Source organism: Grus americana, chromosome 1 (assembly GCF_028858705.1).
Source record: "Grus americana isolate bGruAme1 chromosome 1, bGruAme1.mat, whole genome shotgun sequence".
NCBI lineage: Eukaryota > Metazoa > Chordata > Aves > Gruiformes > Gruidae > Grus > Grus americana.
The window spans coordinates 45,947,743-45,966,450 of NC_072852.1; the positions used below are offsets into that span (position 1 = coordinate 45,947,743).

At 38.4% G+C, this 18,708-nt stretch overlaps 1 protein-coding gene across 1 annotated transcript; it reads right to left on the reverse strand.

Moving 5' to 3' along the window:
* Positions 1-9,142: 9,142 nt before the first annotated feature.
* On the reverse strand, positions 9,143-18,700 carry CCDC59 (coiled-coil domain containing 59). The gene is made up of 4 exons (XM_054824130.1): positions 18,564-18,700; positions 16,937-17,159; positions 14,424-14,523; positions 9,143-11,795 (listed from the first exon to the last, which is right to left on the reverse strand). The coding sequence occupies exons 1-4, from the start codon at positions 18,691-18,693 to the stop codon at positions 11,634-11,636; spliced, it is 615 nt and encodes a 204-aa protein (XP_054680105.1). The 5' UTR covers positions 18,694-18,700; the 3' UTR covers positions 9,143-11,633.
* Positions 18,701-18,708: the final 8 nt, after the last annotated feature.

Sequence of the window (18,708 nt, forward strand, 5' to 3'; positions counted from 1 at the left end):
CATTTTGATGGAATGGTGATGCAAAATGCACAAATCACTCTGATCCCCCATCACTTTAAAGATGCTATCTTCCACACACCTTATGCCAAAACCACTCCAGAATAAATCTCTTCCTCCACATACAATAGCCCTGCTACTATCTGCAAAGAACTGTTTAGAATTTATTAGTGCTGCCATAGAACTGAAACTAAAAGACAATGAAATTAAAGGATAATGGAAAGTTTTTCAGCCTGTAATTAATTTGCAACTGTTAACAGATGCAAAAGTCCGCAGCCCTCAGTACTAATTAGATTTTGGTGGAGTAGGAATAATACCCCAAACATAATAGGTAATAATTCAAACTGCAAACAAGTCATACACTAATCATCTACTCTGAAATTTTTTTCATAGCACAGGTCAAAGAATCATTTCTGTATCAAGTTCATAATTTTTAGGAGCCTATACCTTTTTGAGAGACACCTTATGCAAACTGAGTGACAGAGATGCTTCTAGTTTTTCCTGGGTTTTGGGGGGGGTTGAGTGGGGTTTGTTGCTGTTTTGTGGTGTTGTGGGGTTTTTTTACAACTGCTTAATGTCCAAGGTAGCTTAATTTCACACTTGCCAAATGACATTCTGAGGAAATAAAAAGCTGTGGCAGTCTTACCTGTACATTATAGTTTCAGGTTAAGCTCACTTCTGATTACTTTTTCTCCTTTTTTTTTGCTTTTCAGTTACAAGTTTTTCCTTAAACGGTAGTCAAGCTTCACCGTACCCATGGTTTTGCTTTGCAAATCCAAATCCAAGGAAGGCAATGAGCTGTTGTAAAGGAGTTTACAATACCACCCAAGAATCTTCAGAAAGTTAAAATTATTAAAAAATTAAGGGTGCTACTGTGAAAGTTGTGCCTATATATTAGTTTTGCAAAATACCTCTATGTTTCAGAACCAAGGAATTTGACAAACAATCTTCATTTTTATCATATACAGAGCACTAAATGTAGGTCCACCTTCTACTCAAAAAACCCTTAGGAATTCATCAGTTGTGAAGGTTGAAGGTACGAGTAATATTCAGAATTTAATGAAATTCAAAACTTTCATGACAAATTCCTCTTGCATGCTATTTACTGCCTATGCTAGCTCAGGATTCCCATGTAAATATGCTTAATTCTGACATCTTCTGACAACGCACTCAAAAATCTGGTGTTTCAGAAAGCTTCCAACGTGGTACTGCTATTAACAAGCTCCCGCTGTGCCTGCCCACCACCATATAACTGCTCATTTGCTTTCATGGTGCAGTCAGGTGTGATGTAATGAAAAGCACTCTGCCAGAAATAAATACAAATCATAAGACTTGGGTTCTAACTTAAGGGAAAAAAAAAAAAAAACAAACAAAACCCAACACACAATAAACAAACAACAATATAGGAGGTCATGTTGGAAGAGCTGTCCTGCTCCCAATTATGCAGCTGAAAATGTGACAACTTGCTCTACTACTAAGTACGATGCAGAAGCGGAAGGCGTTCCTGTGTATGTTGTAACTGTGGTTTGTCCTCTTTGTGCACTCCCAATGAAAATATTTGTTAAATACAAAGTGTTTGCCATTTTTGGCATGATTTATTGCTCTTAGTACAAAGGCAATTTATCAGTGTACCTCCACGCATTATCTCCATGTATTGACGAACAGATTGCTTTTGGAGCAGAATACTGTAAAAAAGGATTGAGGAGCAACAGCTCATAAACTTGCAGGTTCAGAAAGTGAAATTACCACAAAATTATGTATATAATTTGTTTTAATGTAACAGTGACAACAGCAATCACTACCACCTGGACAACAAGACATAGTTTTAAAATAAAAAATTACCATCTTAAGGAATTACTGCAAATTCCTGAAAACCAGACCAGTGTTTACAGATACCTATGTGTAGATATGGATCCTTTCCTTTGCTTTAATCTTGAACACAGTGCCTATTAAATACTGTTTTGCATTTTCACATCTGCAGTGCAATTCACCATGTTAGCGCCTATACGACAATTACAAAAAGCATACTTTGAATAAATTGATATTTTAATGTGTATTGGTTTATCAACCACTAAATGCATTTTAATGCATACCAGATTATTTTAAAAGGAACTCTGTCATCTTCATTAAACCCAAATACCATTTTCCACCTAAGGTATGTGGTGGGTTGACCCTGGCTGGGGGCCAGGTGCCCACCAGAGCCGCTCTCTCACTCCCCTCATTCACTAGACAGGGGAGAAAAGGCATAACGAAATGCTTGTAGGTCGAGATAAGGACAGGGAGAGATCACTCACTAATTGTTGTCACGAGCAAAACAGACTGAACTTAGAGAGAAAATTCATCTAATTTATTACTAAGCAAAACAGAGTAGAGGAATGAGAAATAAAATCAACTCTTAAAACACCTCCCCCCACCCCTCCCATCTTCCTGGGCTCAACTTCACTCCCGGCTTCAACCTCCTCCCCCCTCAGCGGCACAGGGGGACGGGGAGTGGGGGTTACGGTCAGTTCATCTCACGGTGTTTCTGCCGCTTCTTCATCCTCAGGGGGAGGACTCCTCTCATCGTTCCCCTGCTCCAGCATGGAGTCCCTCTCACGGGGTGCAGACCTTCAGGAGCAAACTGCTCCAGTGTGGGGTCTCCCACGAGGTCACAAGTCCTGCCAGCAAACCTGCCCTGGTGTGGGCTCCCCTCTTCACGGGTCCACCGGTCCGGCCAGGAACTTGCTCCAGCGTGGGCTTCCCACAGGCCACAGCCTCCTTCAGGTGCCTCCACCTGCTCCGGCGTGGGGTCCTCCACGGGCTGCAGGTGGAATCTCTACACCCCCTCATCCTTCCTCCATGGGCTGCAGGGGGACAGCCTGCTTCACCATGGTCTTCACCACGGGCTGCAGGGGGATCTCTGCTCCGGCGCCTGGAGCTCCTCCTCCCCCTCCATCTGCACTGACCTTGGTGTCTGCAGAGTTTCTTACATCTTCTCACTCCTCTCTCCGGCTGCAAAAGCTCTCTCTCCAAGTGTTTTTCTTCTTCTTAAATATGTTATCACAGAGGCGCTGATTGGCTTGGCCTTGGCCAGTGGCGGGCCCGTCTTAGAGCTCTATCAGACACAGGGGAAGCTTCTAGCAACTTCTCACAGAAGCCACCCCTGTAGCCCCCCCTGCTACCAAAACCTTGCCACGCAAACCCAACACAGGTACCAGTTTTATTTATACCATCTACAAGGAAAAAAAAATAGGAAAAAAATCCAAAACCAAAATGAAATAAGTAGCAGGAAAAATATAATAAATATCAGTAGAAATTGTGATATGGCATGAATTTGTGCTTTTTATACCTATAATTTCTACAGATGGACCATTAACTGGAGAAATCAAAACAGCATAAAAAAAGCTTTCACAGCATTGTCTTTGGAGAATGAAATGTATGTGCTGTATTCAAAAGCAGAAATTATATTACAGCATGTTTCTCTGAGATGACAAAAACACACATTAATTATTATAGTGGAATATAAAATCATATCTTATGGCTTTATATCTGAGAGGAGATGTCCTACCTCCAGTAGATATATGCTCCATGATCCTAAGGGGAGAATATTGCTATTTTTTAGCTATCATCAGAAAATAAGATGCAAGCTAAAAAAGGACACTGAAGCAAAAGCAACCGCACTTATGAAAAATCAGCTCGGCTTTAATATATTAACAGGTAGGAGTTATAAAATATTTGGTGTTAGTGGACTTTTTGTATCCAGTAATGTTGTCTGATGAAGTTTGATGACCCAACATTTTCACATAACTTTTAAATACCCAGTAGCGTGGATGCAGACTCGAATACTGCGTTGCCAACTGTCAGGGATGCTGAGCAAACCAGTTTTGTGCCATTTATGTAAACATGCAGTAAAATTTGTAGGAGCTTCAAATGCTCAATATCTGTACAGATCAGCTGTAAAGCTTCCTGCCATAAATCTGGTGAGTCTGGGCCAGATCAGACATACTGTGTGTGCACCGAATGCAGAGTTTATACGTGCACAGTAAATCCTAAATGCCGAGACCTGATGAATTTCCTGCCAAGGAGACAGCCATCTGTGGAGGGCAGCTTCTTCCATTCCTCCCTGGAAAATCCTCAACAAAAACACAGCAGCCCTGTCGTCAGGGAGCAAACCCAAAACTGGTGCAGATAGGAAACATAAATTATATCAGCTGGGAGACTGCTGTAATTATGAACGCTCAATTGGTGTACGCAGCTCTTAAGGAAAGAACACTTAACCGCACCAGCCTGACTAGCCTGGTGGATCCCTCTACATACAATACTACAACCAGTCCTTGAAGCTAAGAACAAATTAAATTGTTAAGTATTCAATTTAGGATTTTATTCTGCAAAAATGTATAATTTTTTTTTTACCTTATATTTGATCTAACTTAACTGGACAATAAAAGAAATTGAACATAAATATTAGCAACTGAATGATAAAACATGAAGGCCTTTTGATAATCTAGCATGGTCTTGCTCCTGTACACGTTTCACCACCTGGGTCTCCTTAAAGCGATCTAAGCCATATGTGTAACTGATTTGAGTTGGCTTTTGACCTAAAACTTACTATGTATTATGGTACAGTTTTAATTTTTTTAAATGTTAAAAAGGAGGAGAATTATTTCTAGTTTCGTGTCAGCATGTCTTTGACTTTTAGATTAGGATGATATGTCAGCAACTGTAGGACATGTACTTTCCATCTGCTATTGGCAGTTAATTTAAGTCCTGGCAATTTATTGTATCACATAAGGAACTAAAAGAGAGAAAGAGAGAGAGACAGACAGAGAGAGAAAGAACCCTACCTTGTATCGAATCATTACAGTTTAACTAAAAAAAAAAAAATTAAAAAAAAATTAAGGGACAAAGAGGGAAACTACCGTAACAAAACTAACAGCTCCCTGCTCAGAGGGAGCTGATGAACACGGCAGCCTGCTGCCCTGTCCTGGTCAGCTGCGTGTGATATATTCAGGGCTGTTTTACTGTTCTATCGCTCAGAAAGCGTTTCTCACTCTGTATGTAAATTTCAGCAGAACTGCACTGTGAATCATGGACTTCTAATTAAGTATTGTTGCCAAATGACCCTTGCGAAGGCTTCTTCAAGACACAAATTGGGATTCATGCCACCTATCTCTGGAAGTCTAGATGTTAGAGTTGGTCACCATAAACTCCCCATGGATCGGCATGTGTCTCTAGGAGTGAGACCTGCGATTTATGTTCAGATGGGATTACTTGCCCCTTGATGGTATCCTCACTGAGTACAGAAAACCTAAAGAACATTAGAATTAGAAAGTTACGTTTATATTCTATAAACAGGACAAATAAATCTACCGTCAATTTCTAAAAAAAAATTAAAAAATAAAAAAACCAAAAATTCAGGGATTCCCTGATTGTTGTTTTTACTGACTACTTTCTGAGTCTCAGAATATCTTTTGATACATGGCAGGGTCATCAGATGTGAAACTGTGATCTCTAAAATACACAAAAATAATAAACAACAGGCTTGTAGCTCCCTTACGCGTTTGATTTTTTTCTCAAGTAACAAACACAGGAACAATTTTAAAAGTGCATCATTATCAAAGGGCAACCCAAGCCCATGCCACACCGTACTCTTGTTTTCGAGAGCTCCCATGGAGTTAAATCTTCAACGCACGAGACTACTACATTGCAGTCACTCCTGGGTGCTCTGTGTGTCAACACTTGTACTGTTTATGGGTATTACAGAAGAATTAGCATCCATAGTTCCCGAATGCACACACCTGCACTTGTTTCCATTAATGCTTTCATTTGTTCACTGCTTCCCAAATTATTAGTGACAGCTACTTCGAAGTGAAATCCAGCTGGTAGCTGCAGAACCACTACTCTTATTCATAACCGGTTTGTAGTTTCTATCATCTTCAGCATTGTCTGAAGTCACTTCAGATTAAACAGATCATTCCCTTTCTGTGCGCTTCTCTGGACTTCCCAGTTAAAAACACGAGCCATATGACTTCCTGACATAGGGCACATTTACCACTAAAAATTTCTAGCTGCTGCACAGCTCTCAGGAAGAAAAGGGTTTAGCCACTATCGTCACAACAAATATAAGCACAGGACCTAAAGGAAAAGGTCAGACTCCGACTACTAATCTCTACAACTCTCCTCAGTCCCCTGAGCTATCCAAACATAATTGATAAAAGCAATCATCGTGCTAAAAAGTACATAAAAGAGCCGGTTAGAGCCTACTGTTACTTTTGACTACAGGTTTCCAGTAACGCAGAGGAAAACAAACTAAATGATAAAATAACTTTGTCTAGATGAACTTACGATTTTTCCTCTTAGCACTGTCCTTGTAGCTACATACTGATGTTTGATGCTGTGCATGTATGTAACTAATAGTACTACTCTTCCTTGGTTTTGTTTCAAAATAAATTGTTTCTTAGACTAGAGGGACAGTCTTAAACCCCAGTATCAGCTCTCCTAACCCGGCAGTTACCAAGGGTCAAGGTATTTGTTTCTTGTTCGGTTCCAAAGAACAGCATTTACGCAGCGAGGAGCACATCAGCAGGGGGTTCAGCCCACTCCGACGCCCCACAAGCAGAACGGTGCAGCAAAGCCCTAACCGGTTAGTCTGCAGATCCTGGATTTCAGCACAGAGCGCCTGCCGCCAGCAGAAACCAGAGACTCTCCTTAGGGAAACAGTCTTTCTGCTTCTTGCACTTGGGGTTTTGTAACACAAATTGTCTCCCGGCAGTTAAAAGACAAAATAAATTTCAGCATTTTTGCATATAGATAGTTTAAACCTATGTGGCACTTCTTACCACGTTACCTAGTAAGCAAGCGTGGACCGAAGAGGTTAGTAAAATATTAAACTAGCTTAGTTTATTTCTATAATGTTTATTTTCTTTTTTTTTTTTTTTTTAATTTGCAAAGTGGGATCCTCAAATACGGTTTCTCAACAGACATATGTGTTTCCTCAACTGGGTTGATATCAAGATATTAAAAAAATACATAGAAATGTGGGGATAATCACTCTTTTGGGAAAACATATAAATAAATCCAGACTTGAAAATAATGATCCAAATTGCTATTAATTGAAAACTACATAGACGACAACAAAGTTCATGACAAAGCTATACACAAAAGGTAGAGCAATCAGCATGTTGTAGTTACACAGCAGCATTATGAATGGACCAATTATTCTACCAAGAGTTCAGACAACTACTTTATACTTTCTTTTCCTTTTTCACACCCCATTAGGGTTTTCTTTAGAGGAAAGTCAGCATGATAACTGCATGGCTCTCCGTTAATTATTAGCTACTCTCTCAGCAATTTCCAGAAGGCATTCATGAGTTAATAAAAATTCTACAGAAAATTGTTATTTCAGAGCTCTGTCCTGTCCTGACTGATTTTATTAAATGAAATGTCCTTCCATTTTTCTTATGCTCACACTTCTGTCCACTAATCCATTTAGAACCGCTTCTAAATTCTTTGATTAATGATTTAAAACACTACTTTGTGAAAGCAGAAATAGACACTAAGATTACAATCAGGTTTTTAACTTCATGTTCTTTACCTAATTCTTAGTGCAGGCATAATTTATCAGACTGTAAAGATAAAAAAAATCCAAAGTCTACATTGTCCCACATTTCCAAAGCCTTAGTATCTTAACGGATGAAGGCTTTTTGTTTTGTTTTTCCTATTGGAAGGTAAGAAGAAAAATATATATATATTTCAAGATGGCTACAGGGTGAGAAAGTCCCTGTACTGGCAAAGCCAGCTTAATGAGATGAGCCATTTCAGGTACTGTTATGATTTCCCAAGAAGTTACCTGCAAAAGGAGCAAGGGAAACCACATTCTGTTCCTCAGAACCAAAAAGAGAAAACGAATGTATTGTACCTGATGCTTTCTTCCCTCCATTATTTCTGATTCACAGCTTCACTGGTCTATAATGAAAGGGAAAAAGAGATTTCTGAAGTTGCCTGCATTCACTAAGTATCCAACTTAAAGAATAAAATTTCAAACTGTGCAGCCCTATCCCTTCCACTTCATCTTACTCTGAAGATGTACTGGGAAGACATTAACTTCTTGAGATCTGCAGGCTTTCGGAGAACAGACAACAAACTGCTAGACAAGAGGGAAGTTGCACGTGTGACTAGGAAAAAAAAAAGAATGGCAACAGGACTTATGCTCCTCTTTTTCACATTTCAATATCTTCGCTGCAAAGTTTAACAAAAAACAGTACAAATTTAATATCCCATTCAAGTAACTTCTCATATGTTTCAAATGAAAAGACACAGTTGAAAGCCGCAGCTTTTACAGGCAGCCTCCATAAACTCATATAATTGCTATTGGACTATTTTCCTAGGGATCACCAGATCAGAAAAAAAGTAATTAAGTCTTTATGTCCTCCCTCAGAATATCCCTTCCCCCCCCCCCCCCCCATTCTCCATACTAATTTCCATAAAAAGATGATGGCTCAGTTGTTACAGTGCTACTCTGTAAATGAAAGCAAAGGTTCAATTCCCTCCTCTGCCTGTGTAACTTTGAGCCACCCAGCATCACCACTGCTGCATCGCTGCCTTCCAGGGCTGCTGAGTTAGTCGAAGAGGCTTCGCAGGGCAGGAGCACGGGCTGAGGAAGCAGCTGAGACACCAGGCTGTGCGAGATTCTCATGACTGCTGTCCTGGGCTGCTACTTCATGGTCATCAGCAAAGGACACCGTGAGGAAATACGGAATTTTAACTACTTCCTTTTTGGAATTGTTATATCAAGAATTAAATTCTGGTGGGGGAAAAAAAAAAAGTTTCTCATATGAGAGTCCATGAGAAGTTGGGCTTAGTCATAGCCCCTCTTTATCTCCAAATCAAATAAAGCTACGGAGGAGGTAGTGATGGGGAGAAATGACAGAAACTCCCTCTCCTCCTTGAGACCAGCAGTGCTAGGGCCAAGGTCAGATACTGCGCTGGTTGTTGGTTAAGTGCTCTGCCCGATCAGGTTATCTGAAGCACTGCGGGCAGAGGGAGGCATTTGCCTCTTCAGGAAAATCAGATAAACCTGCTCTGTTTCGTATTAACTATCACCAAGATCATGGAATAAAAAGACTAAACAGAAGGGCAACAATTAGAGTCAGAATGAGGTAAGATTAAATTTTAATAACCAATATTGTGGAACAGATACTATGAATCCTGAATTTCTCTCAAAATTCTAATTCTTAAACAAAACCAGAGAATAACACCAGTAAAAAAGTAAGATTTTTTTTTTCAGAGCAGAATTCTGTTCTTTTCCACTAATCAACGAGACTTCTTGTTGCTAAGGAGGAATGATATGAAGCCATTAAATTACTTGAGTGAACTAAGAATATTAACTGGTTACATGATGTATATGTATATTTAGAGTCCATTTGCAAAACAACTTATGTAAGAAAATTATATCACAAGTCCTAAAAAAAAGTAATTAACTTACTAGCTCATATTACCTACCCTGTTCTCCAGGAAGAATCAAGCAAATGGAGTATTTTGATAGTAAAGTTTTCACTCAACACAAGAGAAGAAAATCTGGATTTCAAATGCATCAAACTATCCAAACACTTTAAGCACCTTATCTAAAAATGTACTGGTATTTAGACTGTATACCAGTATCTGTAGCAATACCAGTAATCTAGAATGGCCACTGACCATTGGAATTACTGGTCTAAGACTTACGGTTTTCTGAAATCTTTCCAGACAGCTGACATCATGGTAAACATCAGCCCAGTAGGTATATAAGTGAACTGAGGGCAAACTGAGGTCTTTTTAAGATGACCATTCAGAATACTTGTGTTTAACATTTCCTTAGACAAAGAATGATAAAAGATCATCTAGGGTAACAGACACTCGCAAATGAAAAATGCAAGCACTTCAACCATGAGTTCCCATGGAAGATGTTTCACGTTATTCACAAGTTACACAAAGCTAACGTTTTCAGTCTTCTGCACTACTGATAAAAAAAACCCCTAATAGTTGCAAATATTACAGTTTTCATCTTTTAAAATAAAAGCTGACAGGCAAGACTGACAAGAATGGAAGTAGACTGTGTATGCCAAAACTTGCCTTCCCACTTCCTGGGTACTTTGCAGATTTTTGCTCTTTAATGTTTCAGTGCAGAGCCACTCAAAACTGGCAATTACAGCAATTATTTTAAAAAAAAAAAAAAAGGAAAAAGTTTAAAACAGAATAAGCCTGTCAAATTTACACTCCCTTTCTCTCCTAGAATGCACATACCCATTCCAAGAAAATCTCCTGCATTTTCTGTTGGTGCACTACCTAAAACTTGTGTTGAGTTTTTCCTAAATGACATTACAGCACAAGGAGTCAAAGCCTTGCAAAAAATTTAACAAGATGAGGTGAAAAAGCCTCAGAATACTGACACAAGAAACATTTTAGCCAATTCAAACTCCTAAACTATTCCCCATTTAACAGCGCTTGTCATACAATTCAAAACTATTTATTTTTCCCATTTTAAATAAGGAATTTTTTGAAGTTGACATCAATTTCTGAACAAGATAATTTAATATTGTAAATATTTAATACTATAATACAGTATTTAATATATATAAGTGTATTTAATACTATAATACTGTAAATGTATTGCAAATCTTATAGAGCATGTCCTGAGAAATTTATTTCAAGGCATTCCTTACTCTAAAGTCTGCATAGTCTTTATTATCCGTAGAAAAAAACCTCAATATTTATTTCTTGGCTGCCAAAGTAGACCAAGATAAAAGCAAAAGTATAACAGTATTCTCCTGTATAAACTTAAGGAAAATAGTTAACTTGCTTTATTGCAAACTTATTAGTCTTACTAAGCATGCTTTCATTTTATTAGGCCAAAGATCACTAATTGCATCTCCAAATCATGATTTAAAAGAATTTGTTTTCTAAAGATGTTCTGAAGAACAAAAATTAGAAACTCTATATACTCAGCATACCAAAATATCAACCCATCTACCTGATCCATCAAAGCTAGAAAGTCATACTTTGTTTATGAACAAAACAAATCACCAAATTATAAATCACCAAGCACAAAGTGTATGTTAGGTCTACACGATCTTTACATTCAAACCATTTTTGGACCTTTGATAAGTTTTATTCCTTGTAGAGAATGATAAATAAGTCATCCAAGTATAGTTTATGTTCTTTGTTTTCATGTGCCAAACCCTACCCAGCAGCACAAAAACACGCTCCTAGCCTTGGCAGCTCATAAGATAGCAATTATGTTGCATGTATCATTTTATTCAAGTAAGCATAATTTTAGTAGTCACAATTGCAGGAAGTGCTAGAGCTAGAAAACAAATGCTTTATACAATGTAGATTCATGTTCAGATGGTACTAGGCTCTAATGATCTGGAATTCAGGATATTACATAGCTAACAGAATTTAAGTTTAGAAATACGTTTATTTTCAAGGTACCAGATGTCTCTCACTCTCAGCATAAAATACGTATTTTCAGGATTAATATCCTCCAGTATTGGACTGATGAGATAAATCAAGCCAATGACAAAAGTCACACAGAAGCAAAACCCCATTATTTATTAAAAGTAATTTAATAAAATGTCCACAGGTAACTCAAAACCAGTAATTAAGAGGTACGCAGAGGTTTATGTATTTTGCTCTATTTTCTGAAGAAGAAACTCCATTTGTAAGTTTAGATTTGGCTGTCCTCTTTTTGTCTTCTTACTCAATATTTTATAAGCTTCCATTTTCTTTTGCTTGTACAACCTTTGAGCTGCTTCTCTTTGTTGTTTTCTTTTTTCTGCTTCCTGAAATTAAACAAATAGATGTGATTATGAAACAATTACATACCTTCTATAACTATGAAGCTGTCTACAAGCAATAAAACTTCTTTTTGTAAAGACACTGCCAATTAGATATTGTACTGACACTACAAACACCATTACTCTTAAAAGCTTAATCAGGACTCTCTTTCAGCACATACTGCAATCAAAACTTATTATATTGCCTAAAGCTTCAAGAGAAAAGCCATGTTTTCTTCAGTAGAACATCCTACAATAAGGTTTGCTGCTAAAATACATACTGCTTCCTTTCTGTGAAACAAGCTCCTTGACTTTTTTTCTTAAATGACAAAGTGGCAAAAATTTCCCACTTTCTCCTCTTGAGTACAAGAAAGACAGAGTTTGATACAATGGCCCCCATGTAAATATCTTGCCAATCCAGATGTGCTAGGATACTGGCCACATCTGCATGGGACTGGCGGATAGGATATGGGACATATCTGGTGCTGGAAGTTGGGCGGGTTTGTGATACTAGGACAGCATCACAAGCAGTGTTACCTAGGGCAACTTCATCAGGACCAAACTGTTAGTGACTTGTCCTCCTCAAAGCAACACAGACAGCTGTCTTTACTAAGAGGGAAAAAAACAAACCGTAACCAAATTTTCAACTGCACAACCTTTCCATGTTGAGGGGATAGCACACACACAAACAAAACACAAATGGAGGCACTTATGCTATATGGATAATCATCACGATATTGTGTTCAGTTTTTATCAAACAGCTTACATCCCCTTTTCTAATGTTGTAATTTTATTAAGTAATTTGGGCAAACATCCACAACAAGCAAGCTAACTAGTTTGGTTCACTTCTATCATATCCTACCTAAATATGCAAGACATCATGAATCAGACTGAAGGATTGCTTCAGTTTGTTTGGATGATTTCTTCTCATAAAGCTTATTCTTTGAAATGCAGTGCCATGCTGACTACAAAGGCAGATGTTTCTGCAGAATGGTCAAATAGATGATAATGTATCAATTATGTTTTTTCCATGACATAGCTAGCTTCTGTGATGTATAAAAATTAGTAAAAATGCTCTGTGATGTACAACATAAAATTAACCAGAAATGACCCCAAAAAAACTTCTACATAGAAATCTAAGAGGCTTCTTGGGGGGAAGGGGAGGAGCAAACCAACCTGCTAATATAACACCTCTTCATTCAGAATGCTTCATGTATTTTACCATAACAATGATTAATATAATTCATTCCCCCACTTTTTAAAAAAAAAACCAAACAAAAAAACAAAAAAACAAAAAACCCCAAACAGAGTAGCATCAGCTAACTTACCTGTAATTCACTTCCTCTCTAATAATCTACTGCTGTTCGGCATACTGTTGTAAACAACATTCATCTAAGCTACCAACCAAATGCTTACACAAAGCAAGAACATTCATCTTACTTAGGTAGTCGTTACTTACATTTGTATTTTTTCTGATCTCTGCTAAATCCTAGCTTTTTTAATATAGTGTGGAGGCCAAAACTGTGCCTTTAACTTTATTTCTTCTCACAAAATAAATAACAGCAAATCCAGTGTTTGCTAACATACGCAAGGGTAAAGTATGTGATCATCATACCAGCGTTGCACATAAATGATTACTGTTATTGTGGCACTTAGCTACTGTTTGTTTTGCCTAAGTATCTTGAATAAGACCAAAAATGCTAATAGTTCCCCTCAAGCAACTCTTATGTGCTGCTCAAAGAAAATTCCTTGCAGTCTTGCGGGGTTTTTGCTTGTTCCTATTACCTCTAAATAAGCTGGTCATAGCATTCTTTTTTTTTTTAGCATGATCTGTATCTATTATTCAAAAAAGAAGCTCTCAGCTGAACAACCGTGTAACTCACCCAGAATCACTCTAGTTTTCAATACAGCTAAACTGCAGAAATATTATGTTTTATCCAGCTACATACTTATGTAATATTTAGACAGCAGTTACTGAAATTTAGTTTGTGTGCAGCAAGTTACACAACTTTTACAATGTTACCATGTGTCCCATTTTACAGTGCAACAAACAATGTACTGGGAGAGAACAAAACTAATTAAATGAGGATGTCTGGAATTAACTCAACTGAGTTATTCAACAACGATAATATTAAGATACACCCTGTAAGAATAAGTCTTATTGAATTAGAACGAGAGAAAAAATTGCTAAAAATTTTGGCTGTGGATACTATTACATTTAATTGTTTCACTGTTGGTCAAAGCACATAAAAAGGTAAAATGAAGACTGCATTATGATAACACCATAAGAAATAGGATGGTATTTCCTTTTTCATCACAAGATGATGGTACTGTTATTATGTCCCCTGGAATATAATCCACTGGGATACACAGATCAAGTTCTAATTTTTTTATTGATGTAGCAATTGACATAAAATCCCACTAACGGCAACTGCAGGACAAAAATAGTAAGAACAAAGAGAATGATAACTTTGAACACCTGTGTGCGTGAATGTTACTGTCAAGCTGAAAATGACCAATACCTGTGTTCCTTTCCTATGGTCCTATCTGGGTCCAGATGGAAGACTGACGGGTAGAAATGGTATTAATCTAGTCTTTGTCTACAATCAAGAAAGATGTCTGTTTAAGATTTACCTCTTTCTTTCTAGCACGCTCAGCCTTTATTTTCTCATACTCTTCTTTTGCCTTCTGATTGGATGTTTTCTTCTTAAACTTCCCTTCAGTCATAACTGACCTATAAGAAAAAATACATGTACTTCAGGTACGGACTACCACCAAGCAGACATAACCATAGATCTCATAGCTACTGCAGTGTTCCGCTGTTTTTTGCATATTTGGGGAAGTTAATTAGAAACACAGATTTCAGAAGCCTTATCCTTCTACATTGAATGGATACTTATTTGCACCACTTTTACATGATACCCAACCCCATTACATGTAACATAATGAGCAGCTAGCGTGAAAACACAGCACACTAAACTCCTCCAACCACCAAGTATACTGAAGACTGCACACAACGTTTAGGAACACGTATACCTTACCTGCTGGATCTTCACATGAATGATGTTTCATGAAGTTTAAAGAGTGCCTAAAAGAGAGGTTTTTTCCCCTATCATACGAGCTTTTCAGAGCTAGAAAAACTGAATGCACTAGCTTAGAGCTGTATTATCTCTTTCTAATTCCAACATATGGATGGAACTGCAGACATATGAGGACAGCTAGCTGTTAGCAGACTGCCTGCCAGAGAACTCAGGCTGACATGGCAAGGTGAAAAAGCACAGTAGTAACAATGCCTTTCTAAAAGTTTCTTCTTGAAGGAGATGGCATATTATTGTCCTTAATGTTCTGAAATTAGAACTGAAATGATGTTCCTTCCAAATTTTGATATAAAAAACTGCCCAGGTATCTTTCACCACAGAAAACAGTAAAAGAAAACCAGTGCCTTTTGGCTAGCATTTACTGTCACACTACTTTGAGTGAATTTTTCATGTTATTTAGTTCTAAATTTTATTTCTGATTCGCAAAAAAGCCATTACATAAACAGCATAGTAGCAAAGCCATTTCACAATTGAAAAATACAAGCCTTGCTAGATATTTAGCAACTCTTCACAAAAGAAATTTTTGATTACTCTATTACACTTCAAAAAGTTGAAAAATAGCCATCATCATCTAGGATATTTCAGACAGATGATCAAAAAGGAAAGAGAAGGTATTTGCTCATACTTTCATTTAGAAATACCACTCTTTTCTGAAGAAAAACAAAATTAAAAATCTTTGCTTTATTCTCATCTCCATCTTGTGGCAATACTGTGTAATGACACCTCATTGTCTCAAGTACAGAACTACTTCAACCGCAATATATGCTAAAAATAGACCCAAATCTTATTTTACATTTCCATAGAACACTGAAATCTATCTAATAGACTCTACACATCACACCACCTCACAGATTAGCAGTCACATTTTTTCAGAATTAATCATTCTGTTTTACAATCACAACAGCCGTAGTCTAAACAAAATTTAAAAACCCTCTGGTTCAATGAAAAACATCAGTCCTATTTCAGACATCTCCATGAATTAGCTGCCTATTCCAGGCAAAACTTCCTTTCTCTTCTGGGCTTAGATCTGACTGGCCTTCTCCCCTCTCCCAAGCATTCTTCCCACAAAAGTTTACATATAGATACCCCCTGGAATTCCAAGACTTGTGACACTCCTTGTACTGAGGACAAAAGGGCATTGTCTCAACTGTGGTACTTGAATGCTGTTTAAAAACACTGCCATGACAGTGTTAGCCCTGAGTGATTATGTTTTTCATTTTACTGACATACCTAACCAAGATTTCAGGGGGAATTACTGTCACACAAGGCAAAAATGGTTTAAGTTGTCTGACATTTGTTAGACCACAAGTGAGAAACTCGATTTGACTTCTCCCAGTTATGACAAGTAAATTCGAAACAAAACAAAAAAATCTCAAAAAACCAAAACACCACTGGCAAACTGTTATGATATCTCTATTAAAATTATTACTTTGATCAAGAACACTTTACTGCCTTAAGGTTTTACTATATCCTCCATTTCATTTTTTTTAAAGTTCATAGTTAAAATCCTCCCAAAAGTAGCCATACTGCAACAAGATAACCGCACACAGTAACACTCTTTCTAGCAGAAAAACAATGCAATGTGAAGATGACAACTTATCAAACTAGAAACAGAAAGATAATGCAAAAAATGTTTCTGAAAAGTGACATTAATTTAAAAATACTGAGAGTCAATTCAAAGGAAAACTCTGTAGAGTCAAAAGCACGCTACCTGTAAAGCAAGCTCTTCTCTTTGTAGATATGGTAAGAAATTGGCCAAACACTTACTGCCCTTGGGCTGAACCCTATCCTTAAAGCACAATGGTAACTGTCACTATTTCTGTGGAATCAAACCCTAAACATCATCAATTTTGCTTTCTGATTCTGATGCAAACACAACAAAGCTGTATGTTTAAATTTTCTAGCAGTTAGGAAAAATATTTAAGACCTAATGGCATTTTTAGTAAAGCAAATCACCATACTGAAGTCCACGTAAAATGTAAGATCTAAAGTATTTCCTTAATGATGGAAACAACTACTTGTTTTTAGAGACATAGTTCAAAAACTTACTCTACTGCTTTATTAGGTTTTTCTTCTGATAAAACTGAATCATCCGGAGCTCTGCGTCGTTTCTTAAGCATTTCTTCCTCAGCCAGGTAAAGATGTTTCAAGTGCTCAGGATAAGTATCAGTAAACTGATCATCCTGTTGTGAATGGAACTTTCTTCCCTTTTTCAATAATTTCCTGTATTGTCTTTCGATCTTTTGTTTTCTCTGAAATGCAAACCCTCGTCCTGAAAACATAAGAAAAACGGTTAAATATACCTGCACTGAAGTAGTACCATACCATTTAATTGTTGCCAGGACCATTTAAATCCATTTCCTTTCCAAAATGGAAAAAACCCCCAAAACACTATTTGTGCTAAATTTAATAAGGATCAGTCAAAAATTCAAGGAAAAAACAGTTATAAATCTATTCCCTACTGGTGCATTACGGCTTGTACAGATTTACTGAAAATTATCACCTAAACCCTAAAGAGAACATGCCATTGCATCATAGTACTTAATGCTCACTCAACATTACACACCTTTGTCAATGCTTTTTTAATCCAGTGAAAAGACATATTAACATGTCACTTCTCTCCCACTTTTGACAGCTTCAGAAGCAACATCAAAATCGATTCCAAAATAAATTCCTAAAGATTTCTTCCTAAAGTCTCAGGAAGTCACTGATAACAGTAATACTGGCTGCTTAAGTAGCCTGCAGCTGCAATACCACAGGAAAAAGAGAGTCCAATACCACTGTATTATGCTATATTAATTTTCCGGTATATATTTTCACACAAATAGTATTTTTATTGCTATTACCTTCTTTCTACACCTGTCCAGGAAGAGCTTGTCTACGATTTCAAAAGTATGCTACACTATAGAATGATTTAGCCTTAAAGGAAACATCAAATAATGGTTGTTTCCGTCTAAATCATTATATAACAATTTATCAATCTAAAGGTGAACATGTTGTTTTCCTAATATGTTACTTTTTTACTGCATTAGTCTTAAGAGCTACTGACTTTGATAACATTCACTAACAAAATAGTTTCTAAAGGCAGTAAACGCGTATTAGTCCCAACTTTTCCTTTGATTCTTCCTCCAAAGTTGAAATTTCAGAAGAGCGCTCCAAAAGCCGATGCTTTTTTTTTCTATCAATTTATTTTTACGTTTGTATAACTATTGGTCAATAGTCTCAAGCAGTTTCCAAATACGCTTCTATTTTAAATGCACGGCTTCACAGAAAACTAAACTGAGTCCTTAACAGAGAACCATCACTGGCCGGCCCCAGAGCTGGCTCTGCAGGCCCGAGGTGCGGGAGCTGCGGCTGGACACAGGCCGTCCCCAACCAGCCTGGCAGCCGCCGGCCCCCAGCCGCACCTCTCCAGCCCTCTCGCGTAACGTCCGCTCAACCACCCCTCGGGCAGCGGGCGGGGACGGGGCTCCGCGGCGCGCAGCCCCTCACTAAGACAGGCCGGTCTGGCCCCAGCCGGGCCGCCAGGGCCCAGCCAGCTCGGACGCACGGCGGGAGGCCAAGGGCCACGACCAGCGGGGCCGGACCGAACCGGGCTGGGCCTCCCTCGGCCCCGTCTCTCCCACCACGACGACCCGCCGGGGGCCAGTCGCGGCTGCCTCCCCCCCCGACTCACCCTCCTGGACGCTGCCTATGACGTCACGCAGCAAGACAGGCCTCCACAGCCGCTTTCGGCGGGGACCGTGAGCCGCGGCGCCCGCATTTTCCGCCGCCGGTCCCGGCCCGCCGCGCCGCGCCGCCGCCATCGCTCTCCCGGCGTC

Coding starts and splice junctions, on each gene's coding strand:
- CCDC59 (XM_054824130.1), bottom strand. CDS start 18,693: ATGGCGGCGGCGCGGCGCGGCGGGCCGGGACCGGCGGCGGAAAATGCG. Junction 17,160..18,563: donor CATAGGCAGCGTCCAGGAGG/GTGAGTCGGGGG, acceptor TTATGTTTTCAG/GACGAGGGTTTGCATTTCAG. Junction 14,524..16,936: donor AAACCTAATAAAGCAGTAGA/GTAAGTTTTTGA, acceptor TTTTTCTTATAG/GTCAGTTATGACTGAAGGGA.